The following is a 22,679-nucleotide window of genomic DNA, read 5'->3' as shown; positions in this document are numbered from 1 at the left end:
TGTAAAATGGGGATTATAGAATTCAATCTAGGCAGGGGAATATAAAAATTCAAGGAGGTTAACATCAAGAGGTGTGCCCAACTCATGAACGGGGCCCAGGAGGCACAATTCTCTTATTAGCTTGCTCATGCAGCTGGAGGGAACTAGCCTTAGCTCCCTTAGCTCCCAATGCCTGCCGTCTTTCTCCCACCAGGGCACCCTGCTCCCATCACTGGCCCGCGATGCTTATCTCCTCCACAGGTGCTTGACCTGTTTCTACAACTCACAGAGCAAGTCCCTTAGCACTGCCTGTTTCCATATTCTGATCGCAGCCTGTCATTCCCGAGGAGGATCTCAAGTCCCCGAACCACGACTCCAATTTCAGAACACACCAGACCATTTGAAAGTGATTATCAAATATAAAGATCAAAGCCACTCAAGGCAAGTCATTAAAGCAAGATAAACCTCAGAATGTTTATTGCATCCATATCCTTGTCGCAATTACCAAGCGTTCTCCAAGCCGTGGCCAGTTCTGAACCCTGGATTCTGTGTTTTCATCCCAAGGGTCCCAATGATCTGGACTTTATTCTCTTGCTTAGTTTCATTGTCAGAAATGTCTAAATCTGCCTCTCTTGTAAGAGGAGGCACAGAAAAAATAAAGTGCTTGGAGAGTTTATTAAATTCTCAGAATCCTGAATGATCGGTTTCCAAAATCACAGCTCTTGTATAGCAGCTTGACACATGGTCTAAGAAAAATGTAATGGCACCAATCAAAGAGCAATTGAAAAATCGATCATTCTTTCATTCATTTATTGAATAAGTCACTCTCTCATTACCTCCCCTCCTCCTCCTTCCCTCCCTGCCTTCATTTTCCTCTCTTCCCTCCTCTCTGCAAATCATTCATTCAGTGTGTTCCTCCTTTGTTCACCAATACTTACAGAGATTCTATTATAACCATGCCCTAAGCTAGAAACTGGGCATACTAATATGGAAGAGAAACAATCTTCACTCTCAAAGGGTTAGCAGTTTTATGAAGGAAGTGAGACAAATAATCAGATGATCACAACATAATGCAATAATACTAATAAAACCTGCCATTTGGGGGCGTTTACTACACATCAGCACCATTGAAAAACTTTTCAAAATTATTTCTTGAAGCTTTACAAGAACCCTATGTGTTAAGTATGAGCATCCTCAGCTTATAGGGGAAGAAACCGAGACTCAGTGAGGTGATACCATTTCCCCAAGGTCCCCCTACCTGGTTACAGGTGTGGGAGGCGGATATGGCTGCTCATCTGTACTACACATCACATCCCTAATCATTAATGCCTTACCTTCTCTTATGACATGCATTATCACAGAGGCCTGCTGGATAGACGAGAGGACAGATGGCACTGGAGAAGGCCCTGGCAGTGGCTTATAGAAAAGCAGGTGGGTCTGACACTATCTAGGAAGGACAGGTATTTATATATAGGGAACAATGTGACGCTGGGTGGGGGTGGGAGCAAGAGGAGGTGAAACAATAGGTCTGGGTTCTGATGTGGTCTGCTGGAGTATTTCTCATTTATCAGGCTTAGATTCCATACTTCAAAATCCTTCGTATCTCTGCCCCAAACTGTAGGCCCAGCAGGAGAGCTGGTTCCCTGGGGGTTGCTCCCTCTGAGGAGTCACATGGAAAGTCAACTCTCAGGAAAGTCACTGGTCTGCAGCTTTCCATACAACAGGATCAGGAAGAGCCCCAAGGATGAGTGGGATCAAGAATCCTGAGGATTTGGATGGAGGAGAAAATGCTGATTCAGAAGTAGGTGGGCCAGTGGAGAGGTTCTCGGAGCTCTGGATCATTAAAAATAAAATACTGAGGAGGAATTAGAGATTTCACATTTTGACCAAGAAATAAAGCATGTGAAGATGAGCCCCCTCTTCCTTCATACACCATTTAAGATGTCCTTCACATAATAAAATAAAGGGTACTGAGTAGTCCTCCTAAGGAAAGAACACGGTAATCTCAAAAGAGAGGACACTAGTTATAAATGAACACCTTTTCACTAGGATCCACTCAGCTCCTATTTTTTTCACTTGCCTTTTTGAAAATGGGTTTCAGAAACCGTTGGGGCAGAAGACAAAGAGTCAGAACACCTGGTTTCTGGAGAGCTCAGCTATCCTCACTTGGTTAGCATGACTCAGGCTAGAAGTGACTCTGACCCCTGATGAGTCAAGTACCCATCCTCTGCGTTCCCTCAGACTTTGGACTTTTCTATAAAGCATTTATCCAACTAGCTACTTATCTACCTGCAGGATATTCCATGAGTGCAGGATCACACCTATCTCATGAAATATTCGTTGCTGTACCCCCAGCATCTAGCACCGTGCCTGCACATCACAGGTATGCACACACCACACACACACACACACACTGAAATAGTCACTTTCCTAAGATCTTTTCTTGGGGTCCTATAATCTCTGCTCCAATAGCCCCATATTCTCAGAGTTTCATTATTTTTGGGAAGCCATGAAGCATGAAGAATACCCTGATAAGTAAGGGGAAATAACAAAGTACGATGGTGTGTTCAAAAGCACCAGAACAGTAATGTGACCATCCCACGTCAAAGTACTGTTTTCACAACACAAGTGCGGAATTCCAGGGCCCACAAGCTAGCTCTTCCCACCACCTCCCTTTCTTCGTAGAGGATCAAAACCACAATTGATAAATAATAGAACTGACCACATTAAGCAGAGTATACACAGCTCACCAGCTGCCCTGTGGTTTGTCGTCCACTTGAAGCACAATTAAATAAAGACAAATCAACCCTTTTCATAAGTTGTAGGAGACACCACGTTCTGGATACAGGCGGCATTTCAGTAGACTGTGTAGTTTGGCTCTAATTTGGAGCCATATAACTTATGTGACGACTGGCTGAACAATATTGCATTTGAGAAGGATAGAGCGAGAATTACATCATCACCAACGTGTGTCAATATGGCAACTTCTAGATTTTGGCCTGAGCTGTGGCCCCATACAAATCACCCGACTGTAGGCAAATAGTAGAATCGTATAAAGACACAACAGCACGGTTATTACAGTAGATGGAGATCTCTCTGGATGGCTTGAACGAGTCTAATAATATCTCCAAATCTGGGTCCCCACGAGGGTTAAAAACAGATAGCTCTCAAACGGTCATGTGACAATCAAAAAGTTCTTAAGTATGGGGAAATAATGCTGAATAGCATGAGATCGTATGTCACGCTACCAAAAGCAGAATTAAATTCAAATGGAATTTTGGAAAGAGGACACCACATTCAGGGCCTACGGGAAAACAGAATGGCAGACGCGTAGACTGCCCAAGGTAGGGTGCCGCCAGCAGGCTGCTGCAGAGACTTGAGTATTGGGAGTCAGATCCTTTCCAGTTGTCAGATCCTTTCCAGTATAATTGTTGCTCCACTGCTACGCTGAACACATCAGACTCAATTGGTCAAAGGGGCTGGTAAATACTTTGAAGGCAGGGGCATGGTCTCATATTTCCCTGGATGTCCCCAGAGTCAACCTACGGCCTTGCTCTTACCTGCCCAATATCAAGCTCCCCATTTGTAGTCTAGTTGCAATCCCCACAGGCCTACAAACTGGATTCCCACATCTGATTTGAAAAATGTATGAATAGTTATGGATCTTAAAAATAGGCTACCCAAATCCTCCCATTTTACAGATGAAGAATTTAAGATAAAAAAAAGTGGCCTACTCCATGTTGGCTAAGAAGTTACTGGAAATAGCTAGTCACTTCCTTCCTCATGCTTTGCCAAGCCACAGGGCAAACTGTGTTTTTCTACCATGAATCCTCCTGGGAAAGAGCCCTCTCTCTGTCTCATGTCCCTCTCCTACCCCCCGTAAGAGCCTGAGGTAGTCTGCATGTGTGTGTCATTCTAGTCACCCGCCGTTGCCTACTGTGTCCATACAAAGAGTTTGGGAGTCAGGGTTCAAGCTCAAGGCTGGAGGGCTGTGCTGTCTGAACTCAAGAAAGGCTGGAATCACAAATGTCAGAACCTGAAATGAAGACTGTAACCTCCTCGTCCTCCGCCCTTCACCACCAGATCCCCCAAAACAACTTAGGACACGGAAGGGAGAAAGACAGGAAGGCCCAGAGAGAGGAGACAAGAACTGGGGGGGGGGGGGGGGCTCTGAAAACAAAACAAGACAAAGAAACTGGGGAAATGGGAACCTGTTGGACTTTGCCAAACAAACCCGTGAGCAAGTGCCCTTCACACACTAGTTTTGTGTCGCCAGAAAGTGAAAGCAGGGGTGTGATGGTCCCCACGCAGGAGGCAGGAAATCAGCCCAGCTGCGGGTGTGCAGGTGCAAACTGAGCCGAGATCAGGTCAGGGACACGAGTCTCACTAAGGCCAAGCGTCCCGGGCTCAGTCCGTGCCACACTCCCGCCGCTTTGTTTCCCACCCTGGAAGGGCGTCTGGCTGGGCCGAGGCTGTCATGAGTGGTCAGTGTCACCAGGGGATGGAGAAAGAAACAGGAGCATGCTGATTATGTGAGACCCGGGGTGGAAAAACCCCAACTGCCTCCTGCTGGGGCCCTCAAGGGGGCACCAAGCTCTCCGGCGCACCCAGGGAGCTTGAAATGGAAATGCACACCCAGGAAGGGGCGAGACAGGGAGCATCTCCTACCTGTAGACTCGGAGACGCAGATGCTGCTTCAGAAAGAGCTGCAGGCCAGCAGGCGCCCTGTGCTGCCTCTTACACGGCTCGCTGGAGTCCTGGGCGCCTTCGGGGTGCCCGCCTGGCTTTCAGCTCCTTCCCTGGGATGGGTGAGAGCTACCCAGCCAGCCCCATCCTGGGATCCCAGGCATGCCTTTGCTTTACACTGGGGAGGCGCAAACTTACTGCCGTGTGCCGCTCGGGACAACTGGTCTGTGCGGGGCTTTTGGAGGAAACACCATCTTTCGAAAATAGAACCTCCAGGAGCCCAAATAAAAGGCCTTTGGTGGAAGAGAGGGATGAGCTTGTCTCCAACCCCCACTCCAGCCTGAAGGTTCCAGGGACGGGGCTCAGGATCCAGAGGGGGCTGGGAATTAGGGAGGATGTATGTAAGAGGTCAGAAGATTTCCCAAGGACGGAAAATCCCCAAACAACCACCACTGTTATTTTGGGTGCTCGCTAAGTGGTGGGCGTGGTTCTCATGGGCTGACCCCTGTATCATTCACTGAATCCTCGAAGCACTAGACTGTGTACTCATCCCCGATTTTACGGAGGAGGCATCTGAGTCTTTGATAAAGTGAGAGACTTGTCCAAGGTCACAGAAATGTTGGGGCACCTGGGTGGCTCAGTGGTTGAACATCTGCCTTCAGCCCAGGGTGTGATCCTGGAGTCCTGGGATCGAGTCCCACATCGGGCTTCCTGCATGGAGCCTGCTTCTCCCTCTGTCTGTGTCTCTGCCTCTCTCTCTCTCTCTCTCTCTTTCTCTCTCTCTCTCTTTCTGTGCCTCATGAATAAATAAATAAAATCTTAAAAAAAAAAAAAGAAATGTTAAGTGGCTTGATCTCATGTATGGTTGGTCTCCAAAATTCATGTTCTCATTTATTGGTGAGACTATACTGATGCTCGTGGCTTCTCACAGGTCCCAGTTTTGAGCTCCTTCTTAGCATCACGTGGAGAGGCCCCAAGTGGTTCTCTTCACGCCACTCACCCCTCTATCAGGCTCTCCAGGGCCAAAGTCACCTGTGCAGAGTCACAGAGGGGACCTCTGAGTAAAGGTGGACTTTGTTTAGATGAAGAGCACGAAGGCAACCCAGACTGAAGCAGAGAAAATGGGACTCTGCTGCACGTGGCCTGGATAGGGGTGTTTGTGCATCCACACCCAAGCAGGCATGTGGGCTGGAGGTGGTTGAAAAATCTAGGAGCTTCAATCAATTTGGAACTTCACCCACGGTGACCAATCCCAACACTGCCTGGGATCATTTAATGCAGAAATATGTCCTCTAATACAGTTAGACATTGGGGTCGTTTAAAAAAATAAACTAGTGTGCAAGTTCAATGAATTTGATGCGGTATATGGTCTTTATTTAAAACTACCAATTCTGTGGCCAGTCCTAAAAAAAAAAAAAAAAAAACCCAAAAGTCAGTATCTTAAGAATGAAAGTAATCTGTGCAAATGACCTCAATGTGTGTCCTGCAGTTGCAACCAGGCATTTTTTTTTTTTTCTTTTCTTTTCCAGGCCTGCAGAAAGGCAGTCTCCATAAAACAATGCTTGAGGAGCCCATGTGTGCACTCAGGAGGGGAGATGACTCTGCACCTACTACGTGCCACACACCGTGGCCAGGTGTTTTACACGGATGACTCCACGTGAGTTTCCCCACTCGCTGTCGGAGAGCGGTCCTCACCCAATTTTTACAGATGAGAAACCAGCAACTCTTATTGAGAAACGAGCCAAGGTCAGACAGCTAATGAAGAGTGGAACCAGGATACAAACCCTGGTCAGTCTCCAGCACATACCACTTTTCCACTATACCAGGCCTGACTCCTGTTATTGCTTTAATGAATATTAGTCACGTTAAATAAACTCTGATATTCTGATTATAAAATTCCAAGCAATTTCTCTTACACGATTACTGGAAAAGAATGAACAAAGTTCCTGAACAAATAACAAAGCCCTCTTTCATCTGTGTGCTGGTTAACTCTTCCCAGAACTCTTGCTAGGATATTATTTTATGTGACCCTCAAGGCGATCACGTGATCCAGGCGGTCAGATATTATTATTATTCCCTTTCCCTAGATGTGGAAATGGAGGCTCAAGGAGATTATGAGACTTGCCCAAGACTGGATGGCTACAACGTGGCTGAGCCGAGGCTAGGAGCATCATTTTGCCCTGAACCCTCCTTCATTCTGTGTCGGTCTGATTATCAGGGCTCCACCGCCAAAAGAACAAATCATGGCATCGAACTGCGGGAAGTCCCAAGTAGACCCACCTCTTCCTTGAACCCTCCCATCACTTTCCCACCTCAGCCTCTTGGTTCTTTTTTGTCCTGACAAAGCCTGTTCATCCTGGCGGTCCGTTTGTATACCTCCTCCAAGTCAGAAAAACCTTTCCTGACTTCCCCTCAAACCACAGGGACCCTGCCTTTTTCTCAGAGCTCATGCAAGCCTTATCGTCTGTGTGGTTCCCTGGGAGATTAATCATCCGCCCTCTCACCGTCTCTTGAATGACTGTAACAAAATACCATCAAACCACAGAATATAAGCACCTTCAGGACACAGATTGCATGTTGGATCCCTAGGGCACTTACCACAGTGCCCTCGGTACTAAAGCGTCTTAATAAAATATGGATGATGGGCAAGAACATGACCATACGACACAGAACTTCTCCAAGTTTCTAATCCCCGGCTTCTAAGAGCCCGTGGCAATGGAGGAGGGGAGAAATGCCTTGGGATTAGGAGAGGAGATCCTGGGTCTTGCTCTCAGCTTGGCCTCACTCTCGCTGGGAGGCCTGGGTCAGTGCTCGCCCCTCTGGGGAGCTCAGCCTCCTCATCTACAGCCAGAGAGGGCCAGACCCTGCCGCTGCTCCTCTCAGCTCAGAGAGTCCCAGATTCCATGCAACTCTTCCAGATTTGGGGAGAACTTGGGCGAAGGAAGTATATGTTTCATGAGGTCATCCCAGGGAAGAAGAGACCCCAACATGTCAAGGGGAACCATCTAATGGTCTCTGACAAGGGGCGAGGGAGGACACCGAGGAGATCCACAGTGCCAGCAGAGGGGTCGAGGAGTCTGTCTCATGGCTTACTGCAGTCCTTTCCAAAGACTTCCAGCAATGTCAGCTCAGGTCCAAAAAAAATAACATGGCCCCAGGGGAATGCCCTTGTTCCATTAAAAATAATAATAAAGGAAGACAAAGAAAATGTTTCCCTATCAGCCAACAGTCTGCAAGGGACGTCCTCTCTGTCTGTCCTATTGTTTATAAGCAGCTATTCATGGGCAAAGGTCAAGTTCACCTAACTGTGCCACAGCCTGCACTTTGGAGGATGCAAACAGGAGCTTGCTGGGTTTGTTGCAAGATGCTCTCGCAGTGGAGTGCCTGCAGCCCAGACTGTCGATTGCCTCTGGGGTTCCTGATACTTGGGGTTTCCCTTAATACCCAGGTTTTCCCTTTTATCCATAATAAGGCATGTGGAGTGCAGTCTAACTTGTTAGTGGACATCCCAATGGCAGCAGATGAAGTTCTGCCCCCCTGGCTCGTCTCCACAGCCGGAGAGAATGGCCAAGTTCATTGGAATGTCTTTTTTTTTTTCTAAACGGCCAGTCTGATAGAAAACCTTTTAGTCTCACACAGACGGCTCCTCCTGGCTGACACAGGGGCTCCTTCCTTCACAGCCGTGATTACAATGGCGCACTCGCTCGTCTGTCTTTTCCACTAGATGGTGAGCTCCAAAGGGCAGGGTCTGGGCTGGCACAGAGGGACCATTCAACAAACATTTACTGGGGCAGGAAAGGAAAGAAGGAAGGGCAAGGGCGGGAGAGAAATAAGGGAAGGGAAGGGGAAGTGGAGGGAGGGAAGGGAGGAAGGAAATGAAGAAAGGGAGAGAGGCAGGAAGGAAGAATTTATCCTGATGCTAGAGTTTGCCATGAGGTAACGCAGCGGCCCTTCCTCTGCTCCCGGTCTGCGTCCTAGCCATCCTGGACGGTCCCCCTGCTCATCCTGCACCCTCTGCATGGGCTGTCGTTCTCTGTGTTCTCGACACGCTGTTTGCTCATGCACACCCACTGCCCACCCCTCTCCATCCCGTTCTGTGCCCTTGGAGGCCAGCCTCTTTGGGGGGCATCTACAGGTTCCTTTGCCCTGCGACTTCTACCTTGGGTCCCCCATGGGAATCACCGGCAGAAGACGGGAAGGCAGGAGAAAATGACACTGTGGAATTTACTCTCCTGGCTCCCTTCTGGCCTAGGGGCTCTGATAGGTTGGCTACCCCTCTTTACAGAGAGTCACCGTGGCTGCCCAGGGGTCCTCTGCATACACTCACTCTCCAAGGTCCCCAAACCACTCTCTCTGCTTGCCCATCTAGGCCAAGGGTAGGAATGGCTCCCCTCTGTTGCTGACTCTGGCCTCTGTGACGGTCCTAAACCCCACCGACCCTACTGTAGACAGCCTCCTTCAGAGGAGCTGCCCCCTTCTTCTCTCCTTAATTGTTCTGTTTGAATGTATCGCCTGGTTCCTGCCAGGGCCTGGCCCATCCAGGCTGCATCCCTACCTCTGGACGTGTTGCCCATCCACAGCTGTCCCTCAAAGCATGTCTCTGCCAGCCAACCCACCTCATTCCCTTAGCACAGATCTCTACCTTACAGAGCTCCTGCCCCACCGTGTGTCATGGATCAGATTTTCTTATGTGTGAATATGATTCCCCCACCAAAGTGGAAGCCCCATACTGGTGAGGAATGCATCCCACTCAGTTCAGCATCCCCAACCAGGAGCAGAGGGCCTGGCAGGGGTACACTACCTAATAAACGTCTGTGACCAAATGTTACCATGTGGTTCCATTAACAGGACTGCAGTAAGATACCAGCAAAAAGTCGGGCTGTGCTGTGCTCAACCCCAGGACCATCAAGGCTACTTTCTGCAGCATTGCCATAATGCTCGCTGTGCATGCCTCAGGTGGCGGGGTGCTTGCTCACCTGCAGAGAAGCACTGCCCTGGGAGGACCATTCTGGGGTGGGGGGTGATGACATGATCTGTTACTCAGCTCCAAGCTGCCTCCTGTAATTACAACTAAGTCCTAGCCAGGGCTTAGAAACCATACAGAGGAAGGCCTCTCCCACAGGACAGGCCTTTGGAGACTTGACGTGTGGCTGTCATGGCCCTATATCGCCAAGGCCCCAGGAGAATTTTCTCATCTTGGCCAAACATCTCCAAGTGACTATGATACACACTCCAGGCCCCTCACTGCCCAGTCCCTCTCTTTGTGCATAGCTTCAACTGACTGTTCCTCTTATGGCCTCTTAATAAGGAAAACTAGCTGCTGGTGTAGCTCGAATCGTTCTACAGGGGTTCATGGAACCCTGAGGCCATTATCTGATTCTCTTCCAAACTCACTCCTTCAAGCACTTCATAATCCCAAGCTCTTGGAGGATGGTTGGGAAAGTGAGGACAGAACACACAGGGCCAGGTACTTGTGGTTGTCCAGGATGTCAGGGCAGTGTGGACCGCTGTGCCACAGCAGATGACCAGAGCAACCTGTACCCTAGTTTGACCACTAATGGACAGTGTGAGTTTTGGCCTCAGTTTCCATCTACAGGGGGGTTGGGACCAATGGTCTCTGAGGATGTTTCTAGGTCTGACATTTGGCAAAATCTCGATGTCCTCTGCAGCCCTCTGCCAGGATTAGGTGCTCTCTGACACCACACGAACCCCTGGGAATATGGGCCCCGGGGACCCAAGGACCATCACCTAAAGGAGCCTAAATGGGTTAGAGGAAATGCTATTTCTCTGCCAAGAGTTCCCCCCGAGGTGCCCGGCTGCATTACTGAGGAATCTTATTTTACTCAAGGGAACTGCTGCATCAGTGGTCAGAAGGAACTGCCCCCTAGCCTGTGGCACACCGCGGACGGCGGCGGAGAGCAGGCCTTGGGAAACTTCTCAAGAACTCGGACGATGGAGAAAAGATGAGTGGGAAATATCAGGGAGGGAGACAGAACATGAGAGACTCCTAACGCTGGGAAACGAACTAGGGGTGGTGGAAGGGGAGGAGGGCGGGGGGTGGGGGTGAATGGGTGACGGGCACTGAGGGGGGCACTTGACGGGATGAGCACTGGGTGTTATTCTTTATGTTGGCAAACTGAACACCAATAAAAAATAAATTTATATATATATATATATAAAGAACTCGGACGATGGGATCATCCTGTGGTGTTTCATCTTAAATTCACTTTTGCTGTTCGCCATAGACGGGAGGAAAAAGCAAAGCAAAACAAGGTCGGTCCCCCACCACAGACTGAGAAGCATGAAGTGTTTCATCGTGCTCACCCGTTAAGAAAGAAAAAGAGAGAAGGGGGAGGCGAGGGAAGACCCTGATGAAAATTAAGTTCAGCTCTTTATTAAAAATCACCAAAAAAAAAAAAATTAAAAAAAAATCAAAAAAATTAAAAAAATTAAAAAAAATAAAAAAAAAAATCACCTGGATAGTATCAATCACATGCTCACTGCTTCTACTGAGGTGCCTGTCTCCCTCCCGCCCTCCGTGCTTTCTTCCTCCTTCCTGCCCTCCCGCCCTCCCTCCTTCCCTCTTCTGAAGGTTACAAAGCAAGTATTTCTCTGTAAACTGGTTTCTCTCTGCACACAAGAGGGCCGTCACCCCCAGCCCCGTCACCCCCAGCCCCATCACCTCCAGCCCCGCCGGGGACCTGACGGGCTCCCCTGGGGCACCTGAGTGTCCCAGCCGCAAACCAGCGGCACACGGCTGCTCACACACATCGTGGGCAGGCCCTCCGGTCCTTAGGGAAGAGGAGGCCGCTGGAGGCCGGCGGTGAGGTGTCTGGGCCCCGGGACCCTCGGCCCCTCCGCACCAGGCCACACTCCTGCCACCATGGCCGGCTGCCCCTGCTCCTGACCCCACCAACCCCGCAGCTTTCTCCCAAGGCTTTGGGAAAGCCACCTGCCCGCCACACCTGCCCTTCAATTCTGCCTCTTACTGCTTCTCAGACTGAAAAACACCTCCCTTTGGGGAAGCTTCAGAGTCAACAGACCTGGGTTCAAATCCAAGCTCTCCAGTTTAGCTCAGCGACCTTGGCTAAATCCCTCTGTCATTCTGAATCCTGGGCTTCCTTTGGCACAAGGGGGCTCAGGGTACCCACCTTCCTGGCTCTTGGTAGGTGCTGAATACACAGTTGCTGTAGTTGCTGTATGGATGGATGGATGGATGGATGGACGGACAAAAGAAGGAATGGAGGGGCAAATGAAAGTACAAATGGGTGAGGGACTTGTAGCGGTCCGTGGCCCTTACCCTCCACTGTTCCCTCTGTGCTTGGGCACATAGGTCACTCCTGGCCGTTCAGCTCAGCAGAGCACACACCACACCATCCTCGGAGCCATGCATCTGTGACTTAGCTGAATGACTCTCCCAACCCGTGACCTTGGCCGGGTCATTTCACGCGCTGAGGTCCTCTAGCTCCCTGTCAGTCAAATGCAAATACTAACCTCTGCCTTGCCTTCCCTACCAAATTCTGCTCAAGCCCACATGAGAGCAGAGATGAAAGCGCTCTGTGACCTGGAGGGAACTGGCCACACAGCAAGGCTACTTCCCGCTCGGGGCGCTCGTGCCTCTGAACCAAGGTGAGAGTCCAGGGCGCGCCTGGTGCCAGCCGGCTGAGCTGACGTGCACTCTGGCCTGCCGCCAGGCACGACACTCTCCTGCCAGCGTCGTCATTCCTTTGCACATAGGTATTTTGTCTGTGCATGGGAGGCCCTTGCTCTTTTGCGAGAGACATAAAGAGAGGAGTCAGCAGAAAACCTGCAGAGGTCGGCAAATGCGCTCGAGCTATCAGCAAGTCCAGGGTCCTGTGTACTGGACAGAATGGAAAAGTTCAGCATGAAGCTGGAAATCAGGGAAGTGGATGATGCCTGCCTCTCTGGCCTGGAACTAGCCCTCCAAGCCCCATACGGAGTAGAGATCACCCACGGTGATCAGCCAGGGGTTCACCTTTGGGCTCTTCTTTGGAGGTGCCGGCTGGAGTGGACACTGTGAGCAGAGGCTAAGGGAAGCATTCCAGAAGCTTCTCCTTTCTGCCCTCGTCTGGGCAGTAAAGTCCCTCTGCCTTGACTTCCCTCCTCTCTCCCTCAACCCAATCTCGGATGTCCAAGCGGTGCCTATGCTTTTCTGGAGACACGTGAGCTGCACGTCAGTGTTTTCCTCTTGGAGCCCCCGCGGTGCCCCCTCAATGCAGCCCACGCCACCTTCCTGACACCAGTAATGACCTAAAGGCTTCCTGAGACCTAATGGCCCGCTGGCCACTGCAAGAGGGACCGTGCTTCTCGATCCCCAGAGCAGCTTCACAAAGCAGGTGCTGTTACCGTTCCCACTTTACGGAGGAAGACACGGCTTCGGAGAGGCCAGGACGTGGGGCAACAGCACGGCTGGGACCTGCACCCAGTGGTGTGACCCAGCTGACCCCAGCTTTACCAGCACGCTGTGTGATGGAACGGGGGCTGTGCAGGGATGGGTGTTCCGCATCCGTCGGGCACGCTAGCCACGAGCCCTTGAGGCTGCGGAGCACCTGAAATACGACCTGTGTGACTCCGTGTAGATTTTAAAGTTATTTGATCTCACCTAATTTAAACATTCACAAGTGGCTGGGGACTACACCCTAGGTAACGCCCTGAACCCCCGACCCCGACCACCTACACTATGGCAGCTATCCACACGTGGCTCCCACCACCCACTGTTGACACCGAGCCCTCTGAGAAGACAGGGTTGGCTCTCCTCGTAGCCCGGGTGGGGGGATGCGGGGCTGGTGACGGGCTGCCCTCACATTTCATCCCCACGAGAACTGAGTAAGGGGCTGGCCTCGGTCACCAAGCCGCTGTCCAGACTGGGCAATCCGGAAAGTTCCAGGACCCCGAGGGGCCTCAGGTCCCTCGCCCATGCAACATCAAGGGGGATGACCTCAGCTCACGGCTGGGCACTAGTGGCCCAGCGCGTCTTACCTGTGCGGAGAGTCGGGGTCAAAGCAGGTCTTGGTGACGTCTGTGATCTCGGGGTTACAGCACTCTCCGCCGTCGAAGTTGAACCGTTCATAATTGCAATCCATGTCGCACACCCCGTTGTGCTGCTTCTTCACGAAGGCAGGGTGGCGCAGGTTGCGGCAGTCCCCGCCGTCGTGGCCGGTCAGCGTGTGGTTGCACTCGTGGTCACAGTTCTCATCCCCGATCTTGCTGATGTCGCAGTTGGCCAGGACGAGGCGGCGGCGCAGGGAAGAGTTGCTCACCTCCAGCACCTGCAGCTCCCAGGAGATGTTGTAGTGCTTGAAGGCGTCGGCCAGCTGCCGGTGCTGGAAGTCGATCTGCTGGCGGCTCACCGTCGGGTTCTCCCGGTCGTCGTCCCGGAGGTTGACCACACGGTAGCGCACCACCTTGGGCCGCCGGAAGCGCGGCAGCTGGTTGTAGCTGGCGATGACCTCCGTGTTGTCGCACAGCGTCTGGCCGCACAAGGGAGGCTCCAAGCTCGTGTCCAGCAGGAAGCCGTGGGCCCCGCTGACTTCCACGTGGGGCATGTGGCCGTCCTTCATGGGGGACCAGGTGCGCTTCACATTGTCCCAGTTCTCCTGGAGGAGGAGCTGAGGTAGAGGGGCGTGGAGGCCGTGGCTTTCCATGTCCAACAGCACCTCCCGCTGAGTCCTGGCCACCTTCCACAGGCTCAAGCGCTCGATGTAGCCCCGGAAGTTCTGATTCAGGGCGCTGCCTCCCAGCATGAGCACTTTGCACTTCTGGGTCAACGGGCTGAATATGCCGCCCACCTGCTCCCCGGACGTTGCCACCTGGGCACCATTGACATAGAGCTTCATCAGCCGCCCATCGTAGGTGGCAGCGAGGTGGACCCACTGGCCTGGGACGTAGCTGCGGTGGGCATTGATGGTGGTCACTTGCCGAGCCCGGTCCGTCTTCAGGGAGAAAAAGTAGCGTGGATCTCTGTTGCCTTGGTCACTGACGGTGTGAATTCCCACGACCCATCCTCGGTCACGCGAGGTGTAAGAACATTTGTCATATAGTCCTATGGGGCCCGAAGAGAGAAAGATGAATAAATAAAGGATGGAAGGAAGGCAGTCAGTTATTGCTGATAAAACCGATTATTAGTATGTCCCACACCCACAGGTTTCAAACTGTGCTCGGCAGGATCCGACAATTCCTATTGAAGCCTCTGGGACCAGCCTTAAGGCAAGGTGAGGGCCAGAGGAACAGAGAGGACAGGTGAGCTGGCCTTGGGGGCTTCTCGCCACTATGTGAGCCCAGGTAGTTCCACTTTTATTGGTTCTGAATATGGAACATACAAGAAAGGCTTCTGTTTGTGGAATGGGTACTTGAGCCAAAGGAAATACCAACAATAATAATAACGGAAATCTGAACACCTTTGGTTTTGCAAGCCTGTCGGACGGGAAAGGGGACTTCCTATGAAGAAGGTATTTTAGGGGCACCTGGTGGGGTCAGTCGGTTAAGCGTCTGACTCGTGACTTCAGCTCAGGCCATGATCTCATGGGTGGTAAGATGGAGCCCCACGTTTGGCTTTGTCCTCAGCAAGGAGTCTGCTTGGGATTTTTGTCTCTGCCCTTCCCCTGACTCGCATGCACACATGCTCTCTTTCTCTCAAATAAATAAATAAATAAATAAATAAATAAATAAATCTTAAAAAAAAAAAAAAAACAACCCAACCCAAAAGGGTGTTTTAGGTGTGGGATGATACAAGAGGCAAGTGGAGAATCAGGCTGTAATAATGAATAGAAGACGCTCATTTAGAAGGAGGGCCCCTACTACGATCACCAGAGTGCACATCACCACTGGCAATCACCAAATGGCCAACGGTGGTGAACTGTCAGCACAGTGGGTCCAGAGAAGCAAGGGTCGAGGGCCACAAAGCTAATGCGCCTACCTTCTACCAAGGGTCCTGGCTAGCCCTGAAATTTGGCCTCAGAGAAAGGCAGACATGCTCAATACCTGAGCTGGGAAGGCTTCTAAAGATCACCACTTCCAACTTTTTCCCTTGACAGGTGAACGATTTTAGACCCAGAAAGCGAAAGGCGCTTGTCAAGTTACACAGAGTCGCTGACAAATGTCCTGAGACCCAATTCAGCTTGCTTTTCCCTTGACACTAATGTTTATATTTACAAAAGAATTAAATGAAAAGCATCCTCTTAAAATTAAAAACAAAACAAAACAAAAAAAGCTGTTGGGGACTCCTTCATTAAGTAAAATCCCCCAAGCCTCTAGGGCAGGTCAAGCATTGTGCTAAGGCCTGTGTATGGATTCCACGTATGTGTATGTAGTCCACGAAACACCCTTAAGGCAGTGATGTTAAAAGATAAGGATTTTAAAGGAAGCAACGAGATGGATGGGTTTATGGTCAACCAGTCGGTAAGTGGATCCTCGATCCATCAGACACTGGGATTCGCTACCTTGTGAACCAACTGTACGGGTACTTCCCTTTCCCCCATCAAAGCCACCAGAGATCTAGAGCACATCAACTGCCTGGGGGTGCCGCACGCTGGGTGTCTGGAGAAGTCCCAAGGCCGACATCTCTAGACTTAAACTCTGGGAACCCCAGAAAGTCACTTAGCAGATTCTCTCTGGATCGAATTATCTTTATAATCAACAACCCCCATTCCTCAGTCTTTCTGGAATATACCCAGTGTCCTTGGCACAGACAGGCTGTTGGATGGGGGAGAGGACTTTCTAATTAAGAGTGTATTTTAAGTGCAGGATGATGTACGAGGCCAGGTGGGAGGAGAAAGGGAGATGAGAACGAACACAAGATGCTCCTTTAGGAGGACAGTCCCTAAAGCTGGAGACCTGTTGCGGTCACCATAACTCTGAGCGTGCATCTGCCATCAGCATTCATCAAAGGAGCATGGAGAGCTTCCAGCAACATCAGGAGAGGAAGCCCACACGGTCCTTACTTCTTTGCGGGTACCGGGGCCTTAGAACTCATGGGAATCGCTCTGTTAGCAGCTGACGTGGCTGGCTGGCAGTTTGGGCCTGGCACCGAAGTGTGCCTACACCTCTCCTCCCACACCCTCAGGCAATAGCTGCGGTCCCCTCACAAAGTCAACCTGCTCTCACAGGCCGGGCAACCTGGTGAAGCACCGAGTACCTCCTGGTTCTCTACCTGGAAAGGGAGGGGACTGAATGAGGTCCCCCCTCACATGCCTCGTCCAAGTCTGCTTGTCTGTGGTTCCGGGTTTCCCCGTGCCTAAGACAGAAACCACCTCTACCAAGAAGCTGTCCGTGATGGCCCTGTAAGGAATGCTCATCTCTCCTCTGAACTCATTTTACATTGAGGCAGCTAGACATTGGCTCTGGGGTTTTGGAGTCCCCCTAGACGGGATGCTTCTTGAGGCGTGAGGCCTCTGGCTCGGTCATCTGTACCGTGCCTTGCCTACAGTGCATGCTCCGTGAGTGCCTCATGAAGGAGCACAAGGAGGAGTCCAAATAGAGTGGAAGAAGGAAATGGGACAAACAGAATCAAAGGCCCTAAGTCACATCTTCATCGCTAAAGAACACAGAGAGTCAGAAGAGAGAGCGCGCTTTGAGAACCACAGGAAGAGCCGGATGTTGGGACTCGGGGCAATTCTGATAAAAGCAACTACTGGCCGGACATCTGGGGGAGAATCATGTCACTCCCACAGATCTTACTCCTCTTGCCTACATCTCTCTTGAAGTAGGCTGTCATACTTGAAAGACACAGTGGATACACCATCCTTGCTCTACAGCAGCCATCCAGGTAGTTCATTTTTAAGAAGCTGGAGGGTCTGGGAGTGATGTCAGTGACAAGTAGAAAATGACTAGAGACGAAACACAGAAACGCCAAAGAGAGAAGGCACCCGGAGGCATCTTGACTGATGCATCAAGAGCTGGTAGGATAACGGCGCAAAAAAGCACAAGTCCTCCTGGAAGTCACCGGTAAAGCCTACTTAGAAATCCTAAATCCCGTCTGCTTAGCTACTGTCAGGATGCTGCACGTGTAAAGCTACGTCCCCACTGCCCCCTCCAATGCCAGAGCTCTGGCTCCACGTTTGGAATGAGTTACCCCATATCTACAAGTTGCCGCTTGCTACAGGGGATCAGGAGACCAAAGTCCCCGGAGTCGTCAAGCTTGTGCTCCCCACCCCATCACTGAGCTCACCTTCTCTTGCTCCCCTGGTGCAGCCTCCTTCTTAAACAGAGAATTCTTCTAATGAGAAAATTAACATGTGAAACAAAATCCCCTTTCCCTCTCTTTCTCTCTCTCTCTCCCTCCCTGCAGGTTTTCTATTTTGCTAGGGGCTCTCAGTCCCGCGTTTTCCTGTTGCCTTTGGAAGGCTGCTGGCTGGGTTAGCAAGGTAAAATGTTTACACATCTGTAGGGTGCCCTCCGTTCAGAACCTTCCTGGGGCTTGGGGCTTGGGACCCAGGCTCAAGCCACCTCCGTCTGCAGCCAAGTGAGAAGAGAGGAACAGAGAGAAAGGCCAGTCTGCCACATACTGCAGGGGACCAAGAGGTGGCTTAGCCCCAAGAGGCACAGAAGGAGGGCAAAGAGAGGCTTTTCAACGGAACCAAGAGGAAATGCATTAAGGGAAATGAGAACCTTGAGGCAGTGGCTTCAGGAATTCGGAAGTAGGGGCACCTGGGTGGCTCAGCTGGTTGAGTGTCTGCCTTTTGCTCAGGGTATGATCCTGGGGTCCTGGGATTGAGTTCCCACATTGGGCTCCCTGGCCCATGGGGTGCCTACTTCTCCCTCTCCCTCTGCTTCTCCCTCCTGGCTCATGCTCTCTCTCTCTCTCTCTCAAATAAGTAAATAAAATCTTTTTTTTTAAGTAGTTCAGAAGGAAATATTTATCTGGAGTGTAAGTGGTGAAAGGAAATCACTAAATCACTGAACGTCAATGGGGGTGCGGTGGAGGCGTAATGGTGATGGGGACTTATTTCTGTACAAAAAAAAACCTAATCCACGGTAGTCACATTCCAGGGGGCTGTACCACCAGCCCAGAACCAGGGATCTGGAACCAGAGATCCGGGCTCGGCTTGCCGGATGACCTTGCCTGGGACAAGTCACACCACCCCTCATGCTGCCAGGCCTCATTTCCCTTCTCTGAAAGAGGAGACGTTTGGATTAAATGATCCTCCCCTCCTACAATTTAAGAGCTCTTTTGTTCACTACTAGAATGGTTCCTTGTAAGCAGAAGGAGCTCGAAATAGGTGTTGATTTGAATGTTGGACGCCCCGTGTCAATCCTAACGCGTGCGTGCTTAGGTCCCCTCTCCTCTATGGATGTCCACAGAGGACACAGGATGGTGTTCTCTGGGGGACACGTGAGAACCCTCCCCACACCTGGCCCCTCCCCGTGGTTGTCTAGGAAGATAGAGATATAGTGAAGGAAACAGGGAGGCGGGCTGAAGTCGGCACCATCTGTGTGGCGCTGGAAGTTGATCCCAGGGGACACATCCCCATGTGACAAGATGAAGGCTACGGGGCAATCCTGCACACAATCTACATCTAATTAGCATAAGCCTGCCTCAAGGCTATAAGCGCATGGAAGCAGACACTGCAAGTGTGCGGAGCCTGTGAGGGGCTAGGGCACGCTGCACGGATGGAGACGTCCAGCCCCAGACCTGGAAGGAGCTTGCCCAGGGCCTCATGACCATCACCCGTCACTCGACCCTGGTCAGCCGGCCCTCCTAACGTGCCCTTATCTTCCTGCAGCTAGCTTGGCTTGCTTTGAAAAGTGCTTTCGATCCCCCCAGAAGCTGGCTGCCTACTTCACTGTCTCTTTTTCTCCTCATTTACCCACTGACCCTCATCCTGGAGATGAAGAACAGACGTAAAAGAGGCTAGCCCGAAGGCAGAAGGCTCGTACGGGTCTCCCAAAACCCTGGCCAGGGCTGCACCAGGAGTCTTCCGGGCCCTGGGGTCCCCCTCTTGGGGTCACACTGATGGCACTAACCCAGGGCAGCTCCATCTGACCACTCTGTTCCACTCCAGGGACAGACAAGTCCCCCCCACCCCAACCAAGTCCATCACGTTCCTTCCTGTCGGAGATCTCACCACTTCTGTAATTACTCATCCAGTGTCTCTGTTTCCCATCTGCGTGTCTGTTTGGTTCATTTCAAAGTGCCCAGCATCCAGGACAGACCCTGGTACTTTTGCAGGTGCTCCGTAGAGTTTGTCATTGCAAATTAAAAATAAAGGAAGGAAAAGGAGGAGGGACATTTCCCTAGCACTGTGCTCTTTTACAAGAGCATAGTACCCTTTATTTAGAACTTGCTAAGTCCCACGTGTTCTATATTAATTCTCCCGCTTAACCTTCACAACAAAACTCTCGCCTTTGCCCATTCTTCAGAGGAAGCTGAGGCTCAGGGAGGGAAGAGGTTTACCCAAGGTGACAAAGCTTGGAGTCCAAGTCTAGAGGATTCCCAGGCCCAGGTGCTTACTCACGTCACTGCATTAAGAGCCAAGGGGGCTGTCTGGAGGCACGGCCCCCTCCGACAATATTTCTATAAGTCCCATCGCGCCAACACAAGCACGTGGAATTGGACTGCAAGCCAGAAGGCTACTTTCCATTGTCATTCTTCTGCTTGGGTCTAAAACACTGAGCATGTATCAATGGTTCTTTATTACCGGGGCTTAATCTGTCCTACTTAGCTCACCCCACTTCCCTGGAACCCAAGATGTGCCTGGGTCTCATTGTCTATCCAGAGTTCGGGATGCCTGCCAGGGCATGTCCTCCAGCACCTGGACTTCCACCACCCACTTCTCTACCTGCTGGTTTCTGACCGGGGTTTGTTCCAACGTCCAGGGTCTCAACAGAAATGTTCTCCCTCCGACTCCAAGGGTGTAGTCACCTTGTACCTTGGATGCTTCCCAATCTTCCTTTCTGTTTGTTAGGGGCTGAATCGCATCCCCTCAAAATTCCCATGTCAGAGTCCTAACTTCCTAGTATCTCAGAAGGTGGCCTTGTCTGGAGGCAGGGTTGATACAGAGGTGATCAAGCTAAAATGGGGTCCTTGGGGTGGGCCCTCATCCGGCTAGGACTGGTGTCCTTGTTAGGAGAGAGGACTGGGACACAGACACACAGAGGGAGGACCGCGTGAAGACACAAGGAAACCAGGGCCACCGACAAGCCAAGGAGAGAGGGCTCAAAAGAAACCCGCACTGCGGGCACTTTGCTCTCAGATGCCAAGCTTCCAGAACTGTGAGAAAACAAATTTCTGTTGTTTAAGCCGCCCGGTCCGTGGGACTTCGTTAGGGCACCCGTGGCCGACTACACCACCACCACTCCAGTTTCCAAGCCCTCCCACTGAAGTGTCTCTAAAATCCATCCCATCTTCCGCGGCCTCGTGCCCCGTTCAGGATCCTCCTCTGGTCTCGACACGTTGCCCCAATTCACTCTATTCCCCAGGCGGGCAAAGCAAGGCGTATCAGGAGGAGGCAGGATGGGTGCTGCGCGGCCACGTGCAGGGAGCGCCCTCGCAGGGGGGGGTTGCTTCTGCGTCTCAGCAGGGTGCAGGCTTATGCTCACACAGCCCTTGTATAACAGGTGCCACTTACAGCCGAGGAAGCCGAGACTCAGAGAGGCGAGGGCACCTGCCGAAGGTCACACACAGCACTCCGTGTGTGCAGGGACTGACTGGAATTAAGGACTCCTGATTTCAAGTTCAGTTCCTCAGGGATGAAGAGGCCCTCAGCTGTGTCTCCACGCTGTGCGTGTGCATCCCGCCCTAGGATGGTTTCCCAGCATGGTTTGAGTCAACGCAAAATTTGCTCGGATAACCCTTGACTTCCATCACTGTCTACGGAGGACGATCGGCAACGGATGACAATCACATCAAGTTTATACCATTATTTGGTTTTCTCTCACTGGTTGAGTAGACATGGGAGGAGAAACGATACTCGACCTGGGTCCTTTCGGCTGGTGACAAAGCAGCATTTTCAAATAAATCATGATAATAATAGAAAGCATTTGCCGAAAGCCTCTGTATAGCAGGTCCTCTGCTGCTAGGCACAAAGGTCCCCTTCTGCTCATAATGACCCCATCAAGCGGGCTCTCCCGACAGTCCTTTGCCAGAGGAGACAGTGAAGCGTAGAGAGGCTATGTGATTTCCCCACGAGGATCCCAGTGAGCCAGTAGTGGAATCACAACCAGACTAACTGGAAAGCCAGAGCTCTCCTCCAGGATGCCTTCCTTCAGGGGGAATAACTCTGAGCCCAGTGGAAGATGCCTGTGGCCCAACCTGCCATTGCTCTGCTGTGGGTTGCTGCAAAAGCAGCCCCCCTCTCTGGGCCTCCTCACACCCTGCCCCGTGAGGTAGGAGGCTTACACCAGAGGCCATAGAAGCCCCCTGAGACTCTGAGATCCCGGGTCCTCCAGACACCCCAGCCTTAGTTCCTGCTGGGAGAGATGGACGGTCATGGAGGCAGATGTGGGGGGGGTGGAGGAAAAGCAGTTGTAGGACCTCCCAACTCAAGGGTGTCCACTCGCTGTGAGACATCTGCCAGAGAAATACCAGCAGAGGTGAGAGGATGGGGATCCGAAAGGGGGAATTAGGTCAACAGTCTGGTTTCTTTCGGGGGGCTAAAAAAAAGTTAAAAGCTAAAGGTTGGAGCTGGTCCCGTTTTGTTTTGTTTTGTTTTGTTTTCCCTTCCAGGGTTTAATGGCTGGTATCAAAGCCACAGAGGAATGCTTGAGAGAGCAATCCTATGGAAAGCTTTTATCTGTCCAGAGGACAGTGATTAAAACAGACAGATTTGGGTTAAGTATACCCATGGTCCCTGTACTTGCTTCAGTCGGGGGGAGGGGGGGGAGGACCACCAAAATGACCCCGGACGACTCAGCAGCACCAGGCGTTCAGAGGAGAGCCGGGACATCTCCGAGGTGGGACATCACTGCTCCTCAGCATCCTCGACCCTCCGGGCCCACCTCGGTTCCAAGGATGGACTCTAGGCTCCATAGAAGGAGGAGGTTTGAAATAATTCCCA

The 22,679-nt window shown here is 51.4% G+C and overlaps 1 protein-coding gene across 1 annotated transcript in view; it reads right to left on the bottom strand.

Annotated features, from left to right (window-relative positions):
• Window positions 1-22,679, bottom strand: part of PAPPA (pappalysin 1) — a 237,027-nt gene that overhangs the window by 190,674 nt on the left and 23,674 nt on the right. The window contains exon 2 of the mRNA XM_035696916.2: window positions 13,666-14,728. Within this exon, the coding sequence (XP_035552809.1) occupies window positions 13,666-14,728 (1,063 nt within the window). The remainder of the gene's footprint in view (window positions 1-13,665; window positions 14,729-22,679) is intronic.

Source organism: Canis lupus, chromosome 11 (genome assembly GCF_003254725.2).
Source record: "Canis lupus dingo isolate Sandy chromosome 11, ASM325472v2, whole genome shotgun sequence".
NCBI lineage: Eukaryota > Metazoa > Chordata > Mammalia > Carnivora > Canidae > Canis > Canis lupus.
This window is presented reverse-complemented; position numbering and strand designations above follow the sequence as displayed.